Source organism: Miniopterus schreibersii, assembly GCF_964146895.1.
Source record: "Miniopterus schreibersii genome assembly, chromosome: 3".
In the NCBI taxonomy this organism is placed as follows: domain Eukaryota; kingdom Metazoa; phylum Chordata; class Mammalia; order Chiroptera; family Miniopteridae; genus Miniopterus; species Miniopterus schreibersii.
The window spans coordinates 30,790,501-30,806,913 of record NC_138103.1 but is presented as its reverse complement, the minus strand read 5'-3'; the positions used below and the strand labels follow the sequence as shown (position 1 = coordinate 30,806,913).

At 47.3% G+C, this 16,413-nt stretch overlaps 1 protein-coding gene across 1 annotated transcript; it reads right to left on the bottom strand.

The window, feature by feature from the left end:
• Window positions 1–6,428: 6,428 nt before the first annotated feature.
• Window positions 6,429–14,625, bottom strand: LOC308554515 (paired immunoglobulin-like type 2 receptor alpha). Its single transcript, XM_081131731.1, has 7 exons — window positions 14,466–14,625; window positions 13,776–14,165; window positions 11,924–12,121; window positions 8,288–8,312; window positions 7,174–7,223; window positions 6,913–6,944; window positions 6,429–6,739 (listed from the first exon to the last, which is right to left on the bottom strand). The coding sequence occupies exons 1-7, from the start codon at window positions 14,518–14,520 to the stop codon at window positions 6,617–6,619; spliced, it is 873 nt and encodes a 290-aa protein (XP_080987857.1). The 5' UTR covers window positions 14,521–14,625; the 3' UTR covers window positions 6,429–6,616.
• Between the last annotated feature and the right edge of the window lie 1,788 nt (window positions 14,626–16,413).

Here is a 16,413-nt window from a genome sequence, read left to right as displayed (position 1 = left end):
GTGGAGCATCATTTCATGCTTATTTGCCATCTGCATATCTTCTTTGTGAGGTGTCTGTTAAGGTCTTTGGCCCATTTTTTAAATTGGATGGTTTTCTTATTGTTGAGTTTTAAGAGTTTTTTGTATATTTTAGATAAGTTGCTTTATTAGATGTGTCTTTTGCAAATATTTTCTCCCAGTCTGTCACTTGTCTTTTAATTCTCTTGTCATTGTCTTTTTTTTTTTAACTGTTTTTTTTTTTTTTTTTTAATATATTTTTATTGATTTCAGAGAGAGGGAGAGAGAGAAAGAATCATCAATGATGAGAGAGTCATTGATTGGCTGCCTTCTGCACGTCCCCGACTGGGGATTGAGCCCGCAACCCCGGCATGTGCCCTGACTGGGAATAGAACTGACTGTGATTTCCTGAACGCTAGGTGGATGCTCAACTGCTGAGCCATGCCCAGCCAGGCTTGACATTGTCTTTAGTAGGACAGAAGTTTTGCATTTTAATGAAGTCCAGTTTATCAATTATTTCTTTTATGGATCACGTCTTTGGTGTTGTATCTAAAAAGGCAACACCAGGACCCTAGCTGGTTTGGTTCAGTGGTTAGAGCATAGGCCCATGGACTGAATGGTCCCAGGTTTGATTCTGGCCAAGGGCACATACCTCAGTTGCAGGTTCCATTCCCAGCCCTGGTTGGGGTGTGTGCAGGAGGCAACCAATCCATGTGTCTCTCTGATATCAATGTTTTTCTCTCTCTCTTTCTCTCTCCTTTCTACTCTCTCTGAAAAGCAATGGAAAAAATATCCTTGGGTGAGGATTTATTATAAATAAATAGCTCGGCCAGCGTGGCTCAGCAGTTGGGCATCGACCTATGAGCCAAGAAATCTCTGTTCGATTCCCGGTCAGGACACATACCCTGGTTTTGGGCTTGATTCCCAGTGGGGAGTGTGCAGAGGCAGGTAATTAATGACTCTCTCATTTATTGATGTTTCTATCTCTCTTTCTCCCTCTCCCTTCCTCTCTCTGAAATCAATAAAGACATGTTTAAAGTAAAAAAAAGAAAATAGGAAGTATTACTCAAGTCATTTTATGAAGCTATCATTACAGTCACCAAAACTTGACAAGGACTCCATGTGAAAAAATAATTTATGTCCTACATTCACTCATGAATAAAGATTCAAAAATGCCAAACAAAATATTAGCAAATCAAATCCAGTAATAAATAAATAAACAAATAAATAAAAAGGCAACGCCAGGTAGTAAAATCTCAGACACCTCTTGCAGCAATATTTTTGCCGGTATGTTTTGTAGGTCAAGGGAAATAAAGGAAAAAAATAAACAAATGGGACTACATCAAACTAAAAAGCTTCTGCCCAGCAAAAGAAATAATCAACAAAATGATGCATAGCAAAAAAAACCACCATCAACCCGCCCAGCTGGCATGGCTCTGTGGTTGAGCATCGACCTAAGATCCAGGAGATTGAGGTTCAATTCCTGGTCAGGGCACATGCCAGGGTTGTGGGCTTGATCCCCAGTCGGGGGCCTGCAGGAGGCAGCCGATGAATGACTCTCTTATCATTGATATTTCTATCTCTCTCCCTCTCACTTCCTCTCTCTGAAATCAATAAAGAGATATTAAAAAAAGAAAACACAAACCCCATCAACTATATGGGAGAACACATTTGACAGTAATACATCTGATAAGGAGTTAATTTCCAAAATATATAAAGAACTTATACAACTCAACATCAGGGAGACAATCCAATTTAAAAAATGAGCAAAAAACCTGAATAGACACTTCTCCAAAGAGGACACACGGACGGCCAATTGTGGAGAATCCTTAAGATGGCCCCTGAGGAGTGCGGATGAGGTTCCCGGGGATCGCTTCCAGGAACCACAGACGTTCTTTGCACACACAGACTCTGTGCTCGCGCTGTAAACAGCGCTGACAATGTTCCGGGAGAAGCGTGATGGGGGGCGATTCTTGCAGTTCTGGTAAGGGGCCATCTGTGTAAAAGGAACAGTTAATGTAATTCTAAGTTTGGTGGATACAAAGTTTTTAGAGAATATTTTGGTATGATTAACAGCAGGGAGGGAACGCACAAGCTTTGCTTTGTTAGGAGCTTCAATAAATATGCTGAGGAGTCTTGGGGCTCTTGGTCCTGATGGCCTTGAGCCTTCAAGCTCTCAGCTCGAATACATTTCCCATGTCCATGTCTTCTTTAAGTCCACAGATTGATCAGCAACAGCCAATAGACATAAAAAAATGCTCAAAGTCACTAATTATTAGAGAGATGCAAATTAAAACCACAATGAGGTATCACCTCACACCTGTCAGAATGGCTGCCATCAATAAATCAACAAACAACAAGTGCTGGCGAGGGTGTGGAGAAAAGGGCACCCTAGTACACTGCTGGTGGGAATGCAGACTGGTGCAGCCACTATGGAAAGCAGTATGGAGTTTCCTCAGAAAATTAAAAATGGAGCTGCCTTATGACCCAGTGATCCCACTTCTGGGAATATATCCGAAGAATCCTGAAACACTAATCAGAAAGAATATATGCATGCCTATGTTCATAGCAGCATTATTTACAATATCCAAGATTTGGAAACAGCCCAAGTGTCCATCAGTAGATGAGTCAATAAAAAAGCTGTGGTATATTTACACAATAGAATACTATGCGGCCATAAAAAGAAGGAAATCTTACTGAAATGTTAAGGTTAGTTGTGCGCAGGCAGGCTAAATAGCCATCTTAGATGGGTGAATAAAGAAAAATTAAATTTATTAAAATGGGATGGAGATATCCAAAGGGAAGGGCTACACAGCACTGAGTCAAAGGGTATTGGGTCCATGATGGCAGCAAAAATAAATTTGGGACAGTGAAACAGGAAGAGCATAGAAGAAGTAACAGGAGAGCCTCCCTGAGAAGTCAGAGAGGGAAGGCACCCCTGGAGACAGGTTCAGGGGTAAAATTTGGGACAAGCTGCCACTGCCCATTGCTCCCCTGGTTGCAAGTCTCATGGGGTTCCCTCGGAATAAAGAAGTGGGATGGAGATGGTGCTGGTTTGTGGGGAGCACGTGCTGGGTCCTATGTTATGAGCGTATTTATCTCTTTTGTGCAGGTGGAAGTCTTAGGGGAGGTCTCAGGGGAGGGTCTTAATGGAATATACATCAGGTGTGCACCTAAGTCTTAGTAGAATATACATCTGGGGTTGTAGTCTCCACTGATTGGTTGCTGCCAGAGTAGGGGGTCATTAATCAATGTATCTGGTTCTGAGGCAGCCATGGCGCCACTTGTCTGGTTTCACTGCTTTTCTGGGCCTGGAGCTGAAATACAACTGAGGCCTAGATGTTATCTTTAGGAAGGAAATGCTCAGGGCGTCTAAACCACATGACCAGCAATATGCTAGGCGAGGATAAGGAAACCCTGGGGACAAGGTTCTTATTTTCCCAGTTTTGACCCTTGCTAGGCATTTGGAGCTTCCTGCCCTGATGAGTTTCGGTACCTGGGTTTCTGTACCTGGCCCATGTAACACTTACCTTTTGCAACAGCATAGATGGACCTGGAGAGTATTATGTTAATACTGAAATAAGCCATCAGAGAAAGACAAGTAGCACATGATCTCACTTGTGGAATCTAATGAACAAAATAAGTTGATGAACAAAATAGAAACAGAGGCATGGATACATGGAACAGACTGACAGCTGTCAGAGAGGAGTGGGGAAGGGGGAACTGGATGAAAGAAGATGAAGGGATTAGCCAAAGGATACATATGCATAACCCACAGGTACAGAAAACACTGTGATAATGGCCCTCCTATGATGTGAATGTTGTTCCGTTTCCTGTTGTCCCACACACAGCTCCCTTAAACTGTCCTGTTTTTGAATTGGTTTTTCTTTTTGGTTCTCTGAGTGATTTTTTTCTACCCTGTCTTCTAATTTGCTGATGCGATCCTCAACTTCCCCCAATCTGCTGTTCATTCTTTCCAATTTTTTTTTCTAATTTTTACTATGTCATTCTTAATTTTCTTCATAGTTTTGATATATTTTTTCATGTTGTTGAGCATTTTTTTGATCAGTATTCTGAACTCCATATCTGATAGATTGCTTATCTCTATTTTATTTAGCTCTTCTTCTGGAGAATTGTTCTTTCATTTGGGGCTTATTTTTGTGTCTTCCCATTTTGGCTGCCTGTTTGGATTTGTTTCTATGTATTAGGTAGATCTGCTAGGATTTTGTATGGTCTCTGGTGCAGGCCAATGTCAGATGCTGTTTGTGACTGGCCTTGAGTACCCTGTTTGAAGTTTTTCACACTCCACAGCTTTTGGTTTCCTCTACTGGGCCTGTGTGTGTTTGGACAGGACCAAGATGTGCACCAAGGTCTGCTTTTCCAAGCCCTGGGTCCAGAAGAAAATCAGGCAAAGACTCAAAGCACCCAGAGGCTGTTATTCAGTCTCTTAATGAGCCTCAGGCTGTAGAAACTCCATGTGGTGGGGCCAGAGGTTTTCCAGGAGGGTGGGGCAACTGCTCCCCCCTTCCAAGGCTGCTTGGAAGGTAAATGTCTGCTTGAGAAAGATGTCCTCAGCCATATGGGGGAATGACTCAGCACCAGAGTCCAGATGGGTGCCCTCTGAGATCTATTCCCCCAGCCAGCTCCCCCCGCCATTCTCCTCACACTGCTCTAGTCCACTCTGCCTTCCCTCTGCCAGAGTCCAAGGTGAGTGGCTGCACAAGAAACTTTGTGCGTTGGCCCTTTAAGAGGGTGCCTGCTTTCCAGCCGTCTCTCCTTGGCAGACAGAAACCCAGCTGCTTTTCGCAGCCAGATGTTACGTGGGTGCCTTTCTCAGTTCTGGTTCTCTAGGCTGGGTACCCCAGCTTGGGGTTTAGACCCCAGAGTTCTCAGCGGGAACCCCCAACAGCTGAGATATCCCTCCAGCCCTTCAGCTGCTGCCTGTGGGAGCCCAGACAGCCCTCTTGTACCTCCACACTGCCTACCAGTCTCCACTTTTTGTCCTTAGTTATGAGGGGGCTCCCCAGCTAGTCTTTAGTTGCAGTTGATTATTCAGTGTGGTTTTTCTATATTTTGGTTGTAATTCCAGTTTGGTCCTGGGAGAGCATCAGTGTAGCTTCCACTCAGTCTGCCACCGTGTTGGATCTTGTCAAGAGAAGCTTATCTTGTTCCACAGTTTGAACAGGGGGGATGTTTGAGTCAGAGGAGCCAACAATCTTGGGGTTTAATTACCAGGTGCTTCTCATAAATTGTGGAAAGCCACAGCAAAGAAAAAGAAAGGCCTTTTTCTGTCGTTACAGGTATTATGCTTTAAATTTCAAATTCTACTTGTTCATTGTTGGTATGTAAGAAATCAATACACTTTTATATATTAATCTTGTATCCTGAAACCTTGCTATAATCATTTAATAGTTCCATGAGGGTATTTTTGTGTGTGTGTATCAATTCTTTCAAATTTTCTATGTGGACAATCACGTCCTCAGCAAAAAAGTCAGGAAAAAGAGGCTAGAATGGTGCCAAAGGACCATCTTATTGTGGGGCCTGTCCCACGGTGAGGACAGAAGGATCTGGATCTCAGGAGCCACTGTCTCAGGAAGTTGGTTGTGTACCCCCTGACAATGAAGCCTCCAGTGACCTGGACATGGAACAACTCATGGAAGATGTTAGGTAAGAGTTGGAGCAGAGGGTGAAGCCACAGCATAGAGATGACGCAGAGTTCAACATGGCCTTCTTTGAGGAGTCATTTTGTGCTCTTTTGTTCTCTAACTCCCTTCCCCTGGAGCAGGAAGGCGAGCCTCTCAGAGGGTACATACAGCTGGTAAGTGTTGGGGTTGGTCATTGGCTACAAGGTTAATTGGTTAAATTAAACCAGTTTATATGTTAGTTAAACAGGTTACTGGTTTACTTGGTTTGGCCATCTCTAACTAGATGCTCCCTTTTGGCTTCTCTCCCTCCTCCTCCATGTCACTAGCATCATTGTTTCTGGTGGGAGGCAGTATAGGAATCTGGGAAGGCAATGACACCTGAGTCCTGGGAGAAGGACATCGAGAAGAGTAGGACTGAGTTCAAATCCTGGCTTACCATTTACTAGCTGTTTGGTATTGGGAAAAGCACTGTACCCATTCTGATTCTTCGTTTCATGTCTCAGATGAATATATCTTATGCCATATAGAGTTGTTTATGTTTAAATGAGGTGATGCATGTAAAAGTGAAAACTATGCCAGTTATTATCATAAGGGAAGTAGAATGATTAGATGGGGAGGGCAGACCTTGGGTTCCAGGCTGCCTACTCATGTTGGGGACTTGCAGTCCCTGAACAGAAGTACTAAAGGAGGGATCTTGGGCTTGAGCTATGTATCATAGTTCATTTTTGACGAGAAGGACAGAAGTTGAAGGTGACATCAGTTTTCCCCTTAGATGCATTTGTCCTGTTTTATTTTTGTGGGTAAGGGAGGGAGATAAAGAGGTATCTGGAGCAGATGACTGTTTTTCTCAGGTCCTTGGTGGCCTTTGACACCTGCTGGCTTCTGAGTCATCTGTGTCTGGCTGGGATTATTATGGGAAGTGGTGGTCCCTCTGCGCAGCTTCCTCTAAGGAAGTCATCATTCGGTCACACTCCTTAGGACTTTAGGATAGAGTATAGGGTCTCTTCCTGGGGGTTCTTGTGGAGATGGTGGCTGGGAGGTGCTGATGGTGAGGTTGGGCTGGAGAGGGCAAGGGAGGCATAGAGGATGCCATCAACCTGGGTGAGAAGAGAAAGAGAAGAGGGTTAGAAGTAGAGGGGACCTATCCTCATCTTAGAGCAGTGATCCCACACCTGAGTGCCCTGCTGATACCACAGTCCCTTCATTCTTTCCACCCCAACTTCTCCAAGCTTCCCTTTAATTCTTTCAGGCTCTAGTCTGAGCTGCTTACCTTTGGGTCCAGCTTGGAGTCTCTATGTTGTCCTAGGAAAAAAATCAAGATGTGTCAGGGTCAGGTGGCATGGCAGCCAGGGTAGAGAAATGGGCAGAGGGCTCAGCAGTGAGGTCATCTGCTAGGTCAGGACCAGGGTGGGATGGATGGGTGAGGCATGGGCAAGAGGGAAATGCTGAGGGGCACATGTGCAGGAGGGAGTGGGCGGGGAAGAAGGAAAGGCCAAGGTGGAGAGTGGCGGGTGATGGTGGTAGGACTGACCTTTATGCCCAATGTTCTCATACTTCTCCTCAGTGTTATGGAAGGATCCCCTGCATGGGAAGGAAAGGGTGGGAACTGTGTTAGAGGCTGGGCAGAAAAGAGTTAAAACCTGCATCAGGCTGGTTCTCTTGTAGGGGCCTCTGCGACCTGCTTGGACATACTCAGAAGATATAGGCAATGGTCTGAGGCTCTCAGACGGAGGCTGCCTGGGAACTGAGAGGCAATTTGTGGTGTAGCCCAGGAGAGGTCCCTGAGTGCCAACTGAAGGAGGACTGTTGTGGGGAAGCCGCTTTTGTAGGAAGAGGGCACCAGAGGAGAAATAGGAAGAGTGAGCTCCTGTCCTCTCTGCTGGCACTGCCTTGGTTAAAACTGAAGGAAAACCAGTAAAGCTCATCTCCCAGCCTCTGGGTGGTGCTCAGGCCTTGGTCCCCAGGAGGAGACACCATCCTGGAAGGGGACCTGAGGAGGGCAGCTGAGGAAAGTCAGGGAGGGAGAAAAAGGAGGGAGGGGGACTGAGGAAAGGGAGTGTGGAAAATGGGGAAGAAGGATGGAGACAGGGAAACCGGTGGGAGGGTGCTGAAGACCAGTGCCCAGGACAGGAAGGAGACCCCCGGCACTGAGGAGAGGCCAGGCTGGGAGCTGAGGGGCAAAGGTGCTCTGAGAAAAGGCAGATGGTAGAGCAGCTGGAGACAGACAATTCTGTGGCCACTTTGGGCACCTCACCAGGGGAAAAGGCAGGTTGGACAGTGAGCAAGAAAGAGTAAAAAATGTGGAAAAGGGAAATATGTTTGGGAAGGATGATGTCCAAGGTGGAAAGAAAACGATGAACAGAAGGAAGAGCTGAGAAATGGCCAAGAAAAGAGGAGAAAGGGGATACCAGAGAAAGGGAAAAGGGGGACATTCTGGGAAAGAATCAGAGACAGTAATTAGATCCTATGTTCTTAGTAAGTGAAGGGCCTGAACTTTTATGGAACATAAGAAAATGTGGGTGGGAAAGTCAAAGATGAGAGCAGCTGTGAAAGGCTTTCTAATGCTCTTCTTGTAAGGACACTTCCTGTTTCCCAGACCAGCCCCCACCCCCACTCCACATTCCACTTTGAAGACAAGCACTCACCTGCCTGGGGCTCTGGCTTTAGTTCACAGATCTGAGGAGGAACCAACAGCGTGTCAGTGTGCCATCCATGGGTAGCATCTCTCCTCCTGCCTTTTCTGCTTCATCCTACTCTGAGACCATTCTTGGATAATCCAAGGCAGCAAAGCAGCTCTGCTGAAACCCATGTGGAAAGGCCTAGGACTCGCAGCCAGCACCTAGCTGGCACGCTGAAGCTGCCCACACCTCTCCCGCTATTGTCCTCCACACCAAATCAGGAAAGCAGCTCTTCTCTGCACCCTGTGCCCCCTTCACCCTCTTCTCTCCCTACCTTTCCCTCTGCTTCCTTCCCCTTTCCTTGAACTCCCTGCAATCCCTCAACCTTCTCTTCTCCTTCCACTGCTGAGCCCTGGCCCACCCTTCCCTCCCTCCCTCCCTCCCTCCCTCCCTCCCTCCCTCCCTCCCTCCCTCCCTCCCTCCCTCCCTCCCTCCCTCCCTCCCTTTCCCCTCTTGTCACAGGCATCATTGCTCCCTCCTGCTCTAACAAACCAGAGCAGGTTTGTCTTTCCTTTGAGTGGTGGCTGTTTCTCTCTCCCACCTCTGAACCTCATGGCTGGAATCTGCGTTTACATTGCAGCTTGTCCCTCTCTTCCACTGTGGACTCTTGTTCTTCCCCATCCCCCTGCACTATCCCCCCTCCACATCCTACGCATTTGGTCCCTGGTTCACACACATCGTCTCCACCACTGACCACCCTCCTGGGAGGTCTCATCATCTACAGGGACAATCCTCTAACACACTGGACATATTTGTCGCCCAACTCCAGTGACCTCTACTTCACTCAGCCGTACCATCATTTTCATGCTACAATGTTCTTTACTTCAGCTCTCTTTGGTCATCCTCCTCCTATACCTGTGCTTTTACCTCCCTGAAATATTGTCTCCTGATAACCCACTTTCTTTCAGGTTATCTAGGCTGTCTGTGAGTCCTCCACTCCATTTGTGCCCCCTCACCAGCTCCATGACCTCCTGAGTTCCCCTGTCCTGCCCCACCCAGCTGACAGATCACCAGTCCTGCACGTGTCTATGGGATGGGATGCTATTTGCTTACCCCAAATCCATTCACCTCCTCTTGCTCACTTACAGAGCCTTGATTTTATTTGGAGTGGCCGTGTGCTCCCCTCCAGATAGATGTGGGACATATGACTAAATTCTGGCCAATAAGATATCAGGGGAAGTGTGCGTAGGACTTCCAGGAAGGCTCCTGGACTGTGTCACATTTCTCTTCATCTCCAACCCTTGTCTTTACTGTCAGGGGGACAGACAACTGGGGCATAGTCTTTTTTCCTTTTTTCCTTCCTTCTGTTTCCTACTTGGATTCAGAAATAATGGCCAGAGTCTTAGCAGCCACCTTGGACAATGAGGCAACCTTCAGGATAGAATCCAGTATCCAGGACAAAGAGCAGAAAGGTTGGAGCCTGAGGGCTTAAGGACAGCGGACCCTGTTTTCTGCCTCCAGGTTCTTTTTTATGAGGGAAAAACAATAAACTCTTTGTTATTTAAGCTATGGTTGCTTCCTTTCTCAAGGCTAGCTGCTAAATAGAACTCCTAATTGACAGGTCCTAAAGATTACTAAACTGGTTGAATACTGCTGGGGAAAAACACAATCATGCGCAATGATGCTTCTACAGATATGAGTTGAATCCTTAAATACTGTCTTTGGCTTCCTCAGTGACTATGTCACATTTTCTCTTCATCTTTGACCTTCATCCTCACTCTCAGGAAACAACCACTGTGTTTTTTGCGCTGCAGAATTTAACCACAATTTGTATGTAGTTCAACTTATCAATATTTTTATTCATGGTTTTTGTGTTTTATGTCTTACTTAAGGGGGTCGTCTCCACCCCATGATTATAAAATAGCCTCACATGCTTTCTTCTAGTACTAGGGTTATTTTTAATTCTTTGAATCTTGGATCTTCATGAAATTTATTTTGGTGCAAATTATGAGGTAGGGAGACAATGTTATTTTTCTCAGATGGCTATGCAATTATTCCAGCACTATGTACTGAATTACTCATCTTTCCCCATTGATTAGACATGCTACATTTTGACCTACTAAATTCCTGCATACTTTTGGGTCTGTTTTTATTTTGCTTATATTTGAATTTTTTCTTTTCTTCCATTACTTTAACTGTTATCTGTTTATCATTATATGCTAGTACTGAATCACTTTGATTATTGTAGCTTGATAATTATAAGTACTAATGCTCATCTAGTGCTTACTCTGTGCAAGGGTCTATTCTAAATGCATTGTGTTTAATTGTCATGACAACCCCCAGGATAATTACTATTATTATCCCCATTTTACTGTTGAGTACAGAGTAATAGTACCATTGTGCCAGAGTTGATCCAGCCAGGACTGACTGCAGACAGTCCAGATTCTATGCTCTTCACCTTTATGTTTTAATATCTAAGAGGGAAACTCTCTCATTGCAAATTTTCTTTAAAGTAATTTCAAATCAACTTTGGAGGGTGTTGGGGTACAAATAATTAATGCCTTTAGCCCAGTCATCTCTTTGAGCTGTAAACACATACATCCAAATTTCTGATGGACATCCCTACTCAGATGCCACACAAGTGTCTCAAATATAACATATCCCGAACTGGAGGAATTATTTTTCTCCCCTAAACGTGGCCTTTCACCTCCTATGTTCCCTAATTCACTTGGTGGTTTCATCATAGCCTTGTTCACCCAAGTTGTAAACATGGGACTTCTGGCTCCCTCAACCCTACATCAATCCAACCCCCAAGTCTTATTGGTTCCCTCTTAACCTTTTCCAGAACCTGGCTCCCTCCTTCCACTCAAGCTGCTACTGCATTAGAATGAAGCCAGCCTGGCCCATGTCCGGTCCTTCCACTAAAGACTGATGTAACCATAAGAGGAAGTGACGTTGCCACCTGGCTGCTTCACGTCTCCCATCTCCTGCCTCCTCCATAGCACTGAGCTACTTACAGTTCCCAGAATGGTTCCTTCTCCTGGACAAACAATGACCTCTGCACCACCCTTGCCACTTGCCTGGCTAATTCTTTTTTAGTCTTTGAGACTTTTTGCAGGTGTCACCTCCTCTGGGATGTCCTCCTTGGTTACCTTCATTCCAACTACCATAGCTCTTTCCAAATGAAGCAATAACCCTTCTGGCAACTGCTCCCTCCCTGTCCCTCCCCCACTGAGTCCCATGAAAGCAAGGTCTCTGCTTTATTTCCTTTTGCATCTCTAATTACAAGTCAGGCCCTGGAAAATGGGTGCCCCACCAATGCTTGCTAAGCTGAGCCAACTTCCTGTTCCTTCTCCTTTCTCCTTAAGTTTTTCAGGGTAGACTCTCCCCTCTCCATGAATAAAAAGGTGAGGGCCTATGAGAAATGGTTAAGCCAAGAAATGAGAACTGGAAAACCATCAGACTTGTGGAGAGGGGCTGGTTTAGAGCCGTGGTTTTCAAACTTGATCACTGCCAGGCAGCACTGGAGGACACTGTTTACAATGAAGACTCCCAGGTCCAGGTCTCATCCCAGCAGGGATGTGTGGTCATTCTGGTGCAGGTGGTTTTGAGATCCAGCCAGTTGGAAAACCTGGGGAGAGGGCAAGGTCCTGGATGACTCACCTTTGCTTCTCTTCCACCTGAGGTAGACTATCAGTCCCAAAATTGTGATTTTGAGCACAGTGCTGGCCACTGCCATGCTGACTACAGCTTCCATACTCAAGGGCCAAAACCCAGATCTCCTTTTGTCTCTTGAGACACCGAGGCCATCTGTGGTGAGGGTCGGGGTGCTGGTGGGGCCCTCGGTGGTTTTCTCACTGGCTGAGGAGACATGAGAAATAAGCAAATTCACTCTTAGAGGACTGGAGGGATCTGGATGAAACTGTCACATCCTGTTCCCTAGTTTGGGGAATATTAGGGGTGGGGAGCAACCCCTGGAGCTCTTATACCAGAAGGGGATCACCAAGGTGAGATGCTGAAGGCTGAGAACCCACATCACTCAGTTCAAACCCTGACTCTACCACCGATCAGTGCTGTGACCTCAGAACCTCATTTCATCACCTACAAATAGGAGTAACTAGTTCACAGGATTAAAAAAAGCATTTATTGTGGTAAAAGACACATAACATAACATTTACCATTTTAACCATATGTAAGTGTACAGTTCGGTGGCATCGAGCATGTTCACACTGCTGTGCAGCTCTCACCATCTGCCACCTCCAGAGCCTTTTCATCTTCCCAAACGGAAAATGTGCCCCCATTAAACACCACGTCCCCATTCTCTACTTCCACAGCCTTTGGCTACCACTATTCCACTTTCTGTTTTTATGAATTTGACTACTCTAGGTACCTCATATAAGTGGAATCACCCAGTATTTGCCCTGGAGACAGATAAACCCAGGGTTAACACTCCGTGCCCCACTGAGTAATATAAGAAGGACTATTAATGCAACACAGCCCATAGTAGGGTAAAAATAGGTCAGGATAACAAGATGATCCAGTCAATAGGTGAGGAGAGGGGCTAGTGGTTTGTAGAGGAGGCTCTAGGATTAAACTGGGTTCAAACCCTGCCTGCACAACTAGCGGGACTTTGGGCCAGTGGTTAGGCTCTGCAAGCCTCAGTTTCCCCATCTGTAACGTAGATGATAACAGTACATACTGTTATTGTGGTGCAGGTTAACTAGGGCGATGTGTACCAAGGAGTCAGTGGGACACAGTGCACAGTATGTGGGAACTGCCCTTATTGCTGTTGCAGAGGGGCCTCTAACAAGCAGGACAGAGGAGCAGGAGCAGGATGGGGAAGGGGGACAACGCAGGGGCTCTCCTGTGGGGAGAAAAGGAGGGCAAAGAGGATGGAGACAGGTAGAGGGAGATGGGGAAGGAAAAGAAAGAGATGGGACTGGGGAGGGAGCATTGAGGGCCATATTCTGGGGAGCAAAGTGGGAAAAGGAAGCAGGGAGATTGAGAAACAGGTGATGGGGTGTTACCAGGGGTGGAGGGGGGCGTCCTTGGGCCATTACTGGGTACCTCCTGTGTGTGCCAGGCTGAGCTCGTGGCTGTGGGGAGACACAGACATGGGGCTAGCTGGGGCTCCACACACAGACACATGACAAAGGGAAGGCAGGCCACATCCTATAAAAGTCAAGTCCACCTGGAGGACATGGGGGGAGGGCAGGGGGCAGGGGACAGGACTGGAGCCCCAGCTTGGGGCAAGAAGGGAGGATAACCAGGGAGCCTGGAAGGTGCTGAAGCCTGGGGATGGGGTCGGGGGCTGGCTCTGGAGGGGGCAGTGAGGGGGATGGGCAAGGAAGGTAGCCCAAGTCTGGGGGAGATTATGGTGAAAAAGGTAAAGTTGGCAGAGGCCTGGGAAGAAGTCAGGGGCAGGGAGAGGAGTTAGAGAGAAAGGTCAGGAAGAGCGGCGCCTGGACTAGTCCTGGGGGGTGAGGGCACCAGTGGCCGGAGCAGTGGGACTCACCTGTGGTGATGGTGAGTTTGGTCCCTTCGATGGACTGCCAGAACATCTCGCCGAGTCTCAGTGTGGTCAACCGGACTCGGAAGAAGTACTGAGCTTCATCCTCTTTCCTCAGGTTAGAGATTCGGAGGAAGCCGCTCCTCTGGCCCTCTGTCCAGTTCAGGAAGAGGCGGTTCTTGAAATCCTCATGGGTGAAAGGCGGGCTTGTGTTGTAGATGAACTGTCCATAGAAGTCTTTCCATCTCCAGGATATTCGCACTTTGGGATCCTTGGGAACCTCCCCGGAAAAACAGAAGGAGAAGGGGATGTCGATGGAGCCACCCTGCGGGGCTGAGAGGTGCTTTGGTTGGTTGACTTCATACTGAAAGTTTGAAGTGCATTTTGCTGAGCCACCTGGAGGAGGGAGGGAGAGGGGGAGACTTTGAAGCCACTAGGAGAGACAAAGACGATAACCCAGACCACCTGACACCCTCACCTATGGGCAGAAGTGTGACAGATGATAGGACTGGCCCCCTGGCTGGGTGTCCCCCTCTCTGGGCTTGGCGTAGAAAGGAGGGTGAGGGGTGTGGGGGACCCAGCACTGTGGGCGAACCCAGCCCCTTGTTTGTTGCAGGCGGGAAGCCTGGCTGGCCACAGCCCCTCCCAGGGGCTCCCTCATGTCCCTGGGCAGAACCAGGGGGCCCGTCCACTCACCAGCCTGCAGAGATGCTGGCAGCAGCAGCAGGGGCAGCAGCAGGGGCAGGCCCATGGCCTTGCTCTCCTCCCGAGGATGAGAAGCCGAGCAGAGCTCCAGGCCGGGGGAGGCCCTGTGGAGGGGCTGCCTCAGGCTTGTCTGACCACTGGGCGAGGACTGTGGGAGCCTTCCCCAAACACGCCTGCCCCAGTGTGACCAGCACTTCCCTTTTAATCTTGCTTCTTCTTTATCTGTATTGCAAAAGTGCTTCCCTTGTGAGTGAAAAGGAGCCATGATATAGGTCCCCCAGTCCCCATCTTCATGCTGATGTGTGTGGTCCTGACCTTGGCTCCCTGGGGCCTCTCCCCTCCCACCTCAACTCCCTGTGTCTGCCAGGCACTTTCTCATCTCCTTAGGGGTCAGTCCCATCTCTCTTTCTCTCTCCTTTTGTCCCTCTCCTTTTCTCTGCTTTCTCTCAGCCAGCCTCTGTTTCTCTCACTGCAGGGGAGGGGGCAACAGCAGGGCCAGCTCCTGCTCTTTCAAGAGAGGAAAGGCAGCCATGAGTCTGCCCAGCTACAGCCCCTTGGAGAGAAGGAGGGAGGTGCTGGTGGACACCCTCAGCCTCCAGCCCGGCCCCAGGTGCATCCAGCTGGCTCTTGGGCCCTCCCCTCCCCTATAGTACACAAGCAGAAACAAGATCTACAGGCCCATTCTGTCCCCTCTGTGCATCTCACACCCTCCCTGAGGTTAAGAGGTGAGCATGGTCTTGTCACTCATATGCCTGAAGGCACAAAGAGAGGAAACAATTATTAGGACCTGGAATAAATATCCCTAGTTGTAGGGAGAGGGCCTTTGGGGGAGGCAAATAGCAGCTCAGGGTGATTCAATAAGGAGAGGACAGCCTCCCCTTCATCAGCAGGTGTCTCCCGTAGGCAGGTCCCAATAGGAAAGCAGAGGGTAAAGGCTCCTGGGTTATGTGGTCAATAGGAATCAGCCTCTTGGGCACGCAGGGTGGAGAAGGTTGGAGAGCGCATTTAGGGGCATGAGGAGCAAATGGATAATCTAGCCTCCTATTGGTTTCATTAAAAAAATAAAATAAACTTTTTAAGGTAAGTTTTAGGTTTACAAAAAAACTGATTTGAAAATACAGAGAGTTCTGAGTAGGAGAGTCAACTTGCCCTGCCAAAAACTCTTTAATGGTGTCCTATTACGTGAAAGATCAAACCTTTAAAATCATGGCCTTCCATGCCATGCTTGTTGCCCCTTCCCCACCTCTCTCTTCATCGGCCCATCGGCCCCTTGCTCTCTAGGTGCAGGCATCCTGCTCATCTTCCAGTTCCTCAAACTTCCCACACAACTTGCCACCGCAAGGCACCAGTCTGATGTTTGCATTATCTGAACTGCTTCTGCTCCCTAATTCTACTTCCACCTTCTAATTAACTTCTATGGGTTCTTTACACCTCAACACAAACCTTGTTCCTCAGGGAAGTTTTCCCCAACCCCCAAACCAGATCAGTGTAACTTGTGATTCAGCTTCATGGTACCTGGGGCTGTTTCTTCCTAACACCAATCACAATTTACCCCCTTATGTCTATTTGATTGAATACTCTCTCCCTGCTAGGAGCTCCACGAGAGCAGAGACTGCGCTTGCTTTTGCTCTCTGTGCCATCCCCTGTACATTGCACAGAGCCTGGCATATAACAGGTTCTCAGTAAATACTTTTTTGGGGGGTGGAGGGTCCATAAATAGTTTTGAATAAATGAATATAAGCCAGAGAGACAGCCAGAAGAATGGAAACCCATGAGACTCTCTATGTCCTGAGAATTGGGAGCTTTGCTTTACAAATTTTAAAAAACTATATGCATTTTTGTCTTTTACATTGAAAGGTAAAGACTGTGAATAAAAAACAAAAGGGTTTCTTTTGTTCTTATGAAAGACCTCTGTGAGAACCTGAAGCTGACACAGGCA

Bases quoted from the DNA above. Each gene is read 5' to 3' on its own strand.
- LOC308554515 (XM_081131731.1), bottom strand. From the start codon at position 14,520: ATGGGCCTGCCCCTGCTGCTGCCCCTGCTGCTGCTGCCAGCATCTCTG. The intron at 14,166-14,465 runs GTGAGTGGACGG...TCCCTCCTCCAG, and splicing joins GCCAGCATCTCTGCAGGCTG to GTGGCTCAGCAAAATGCACT. The intron at 7,224-8,287 runs GTGAGTGCTTGT...CTTCCCATGCAG, and splicing joins AAAGCCAGAGCCCCAGGCAG to GGGATCCTTCCATAACACTG.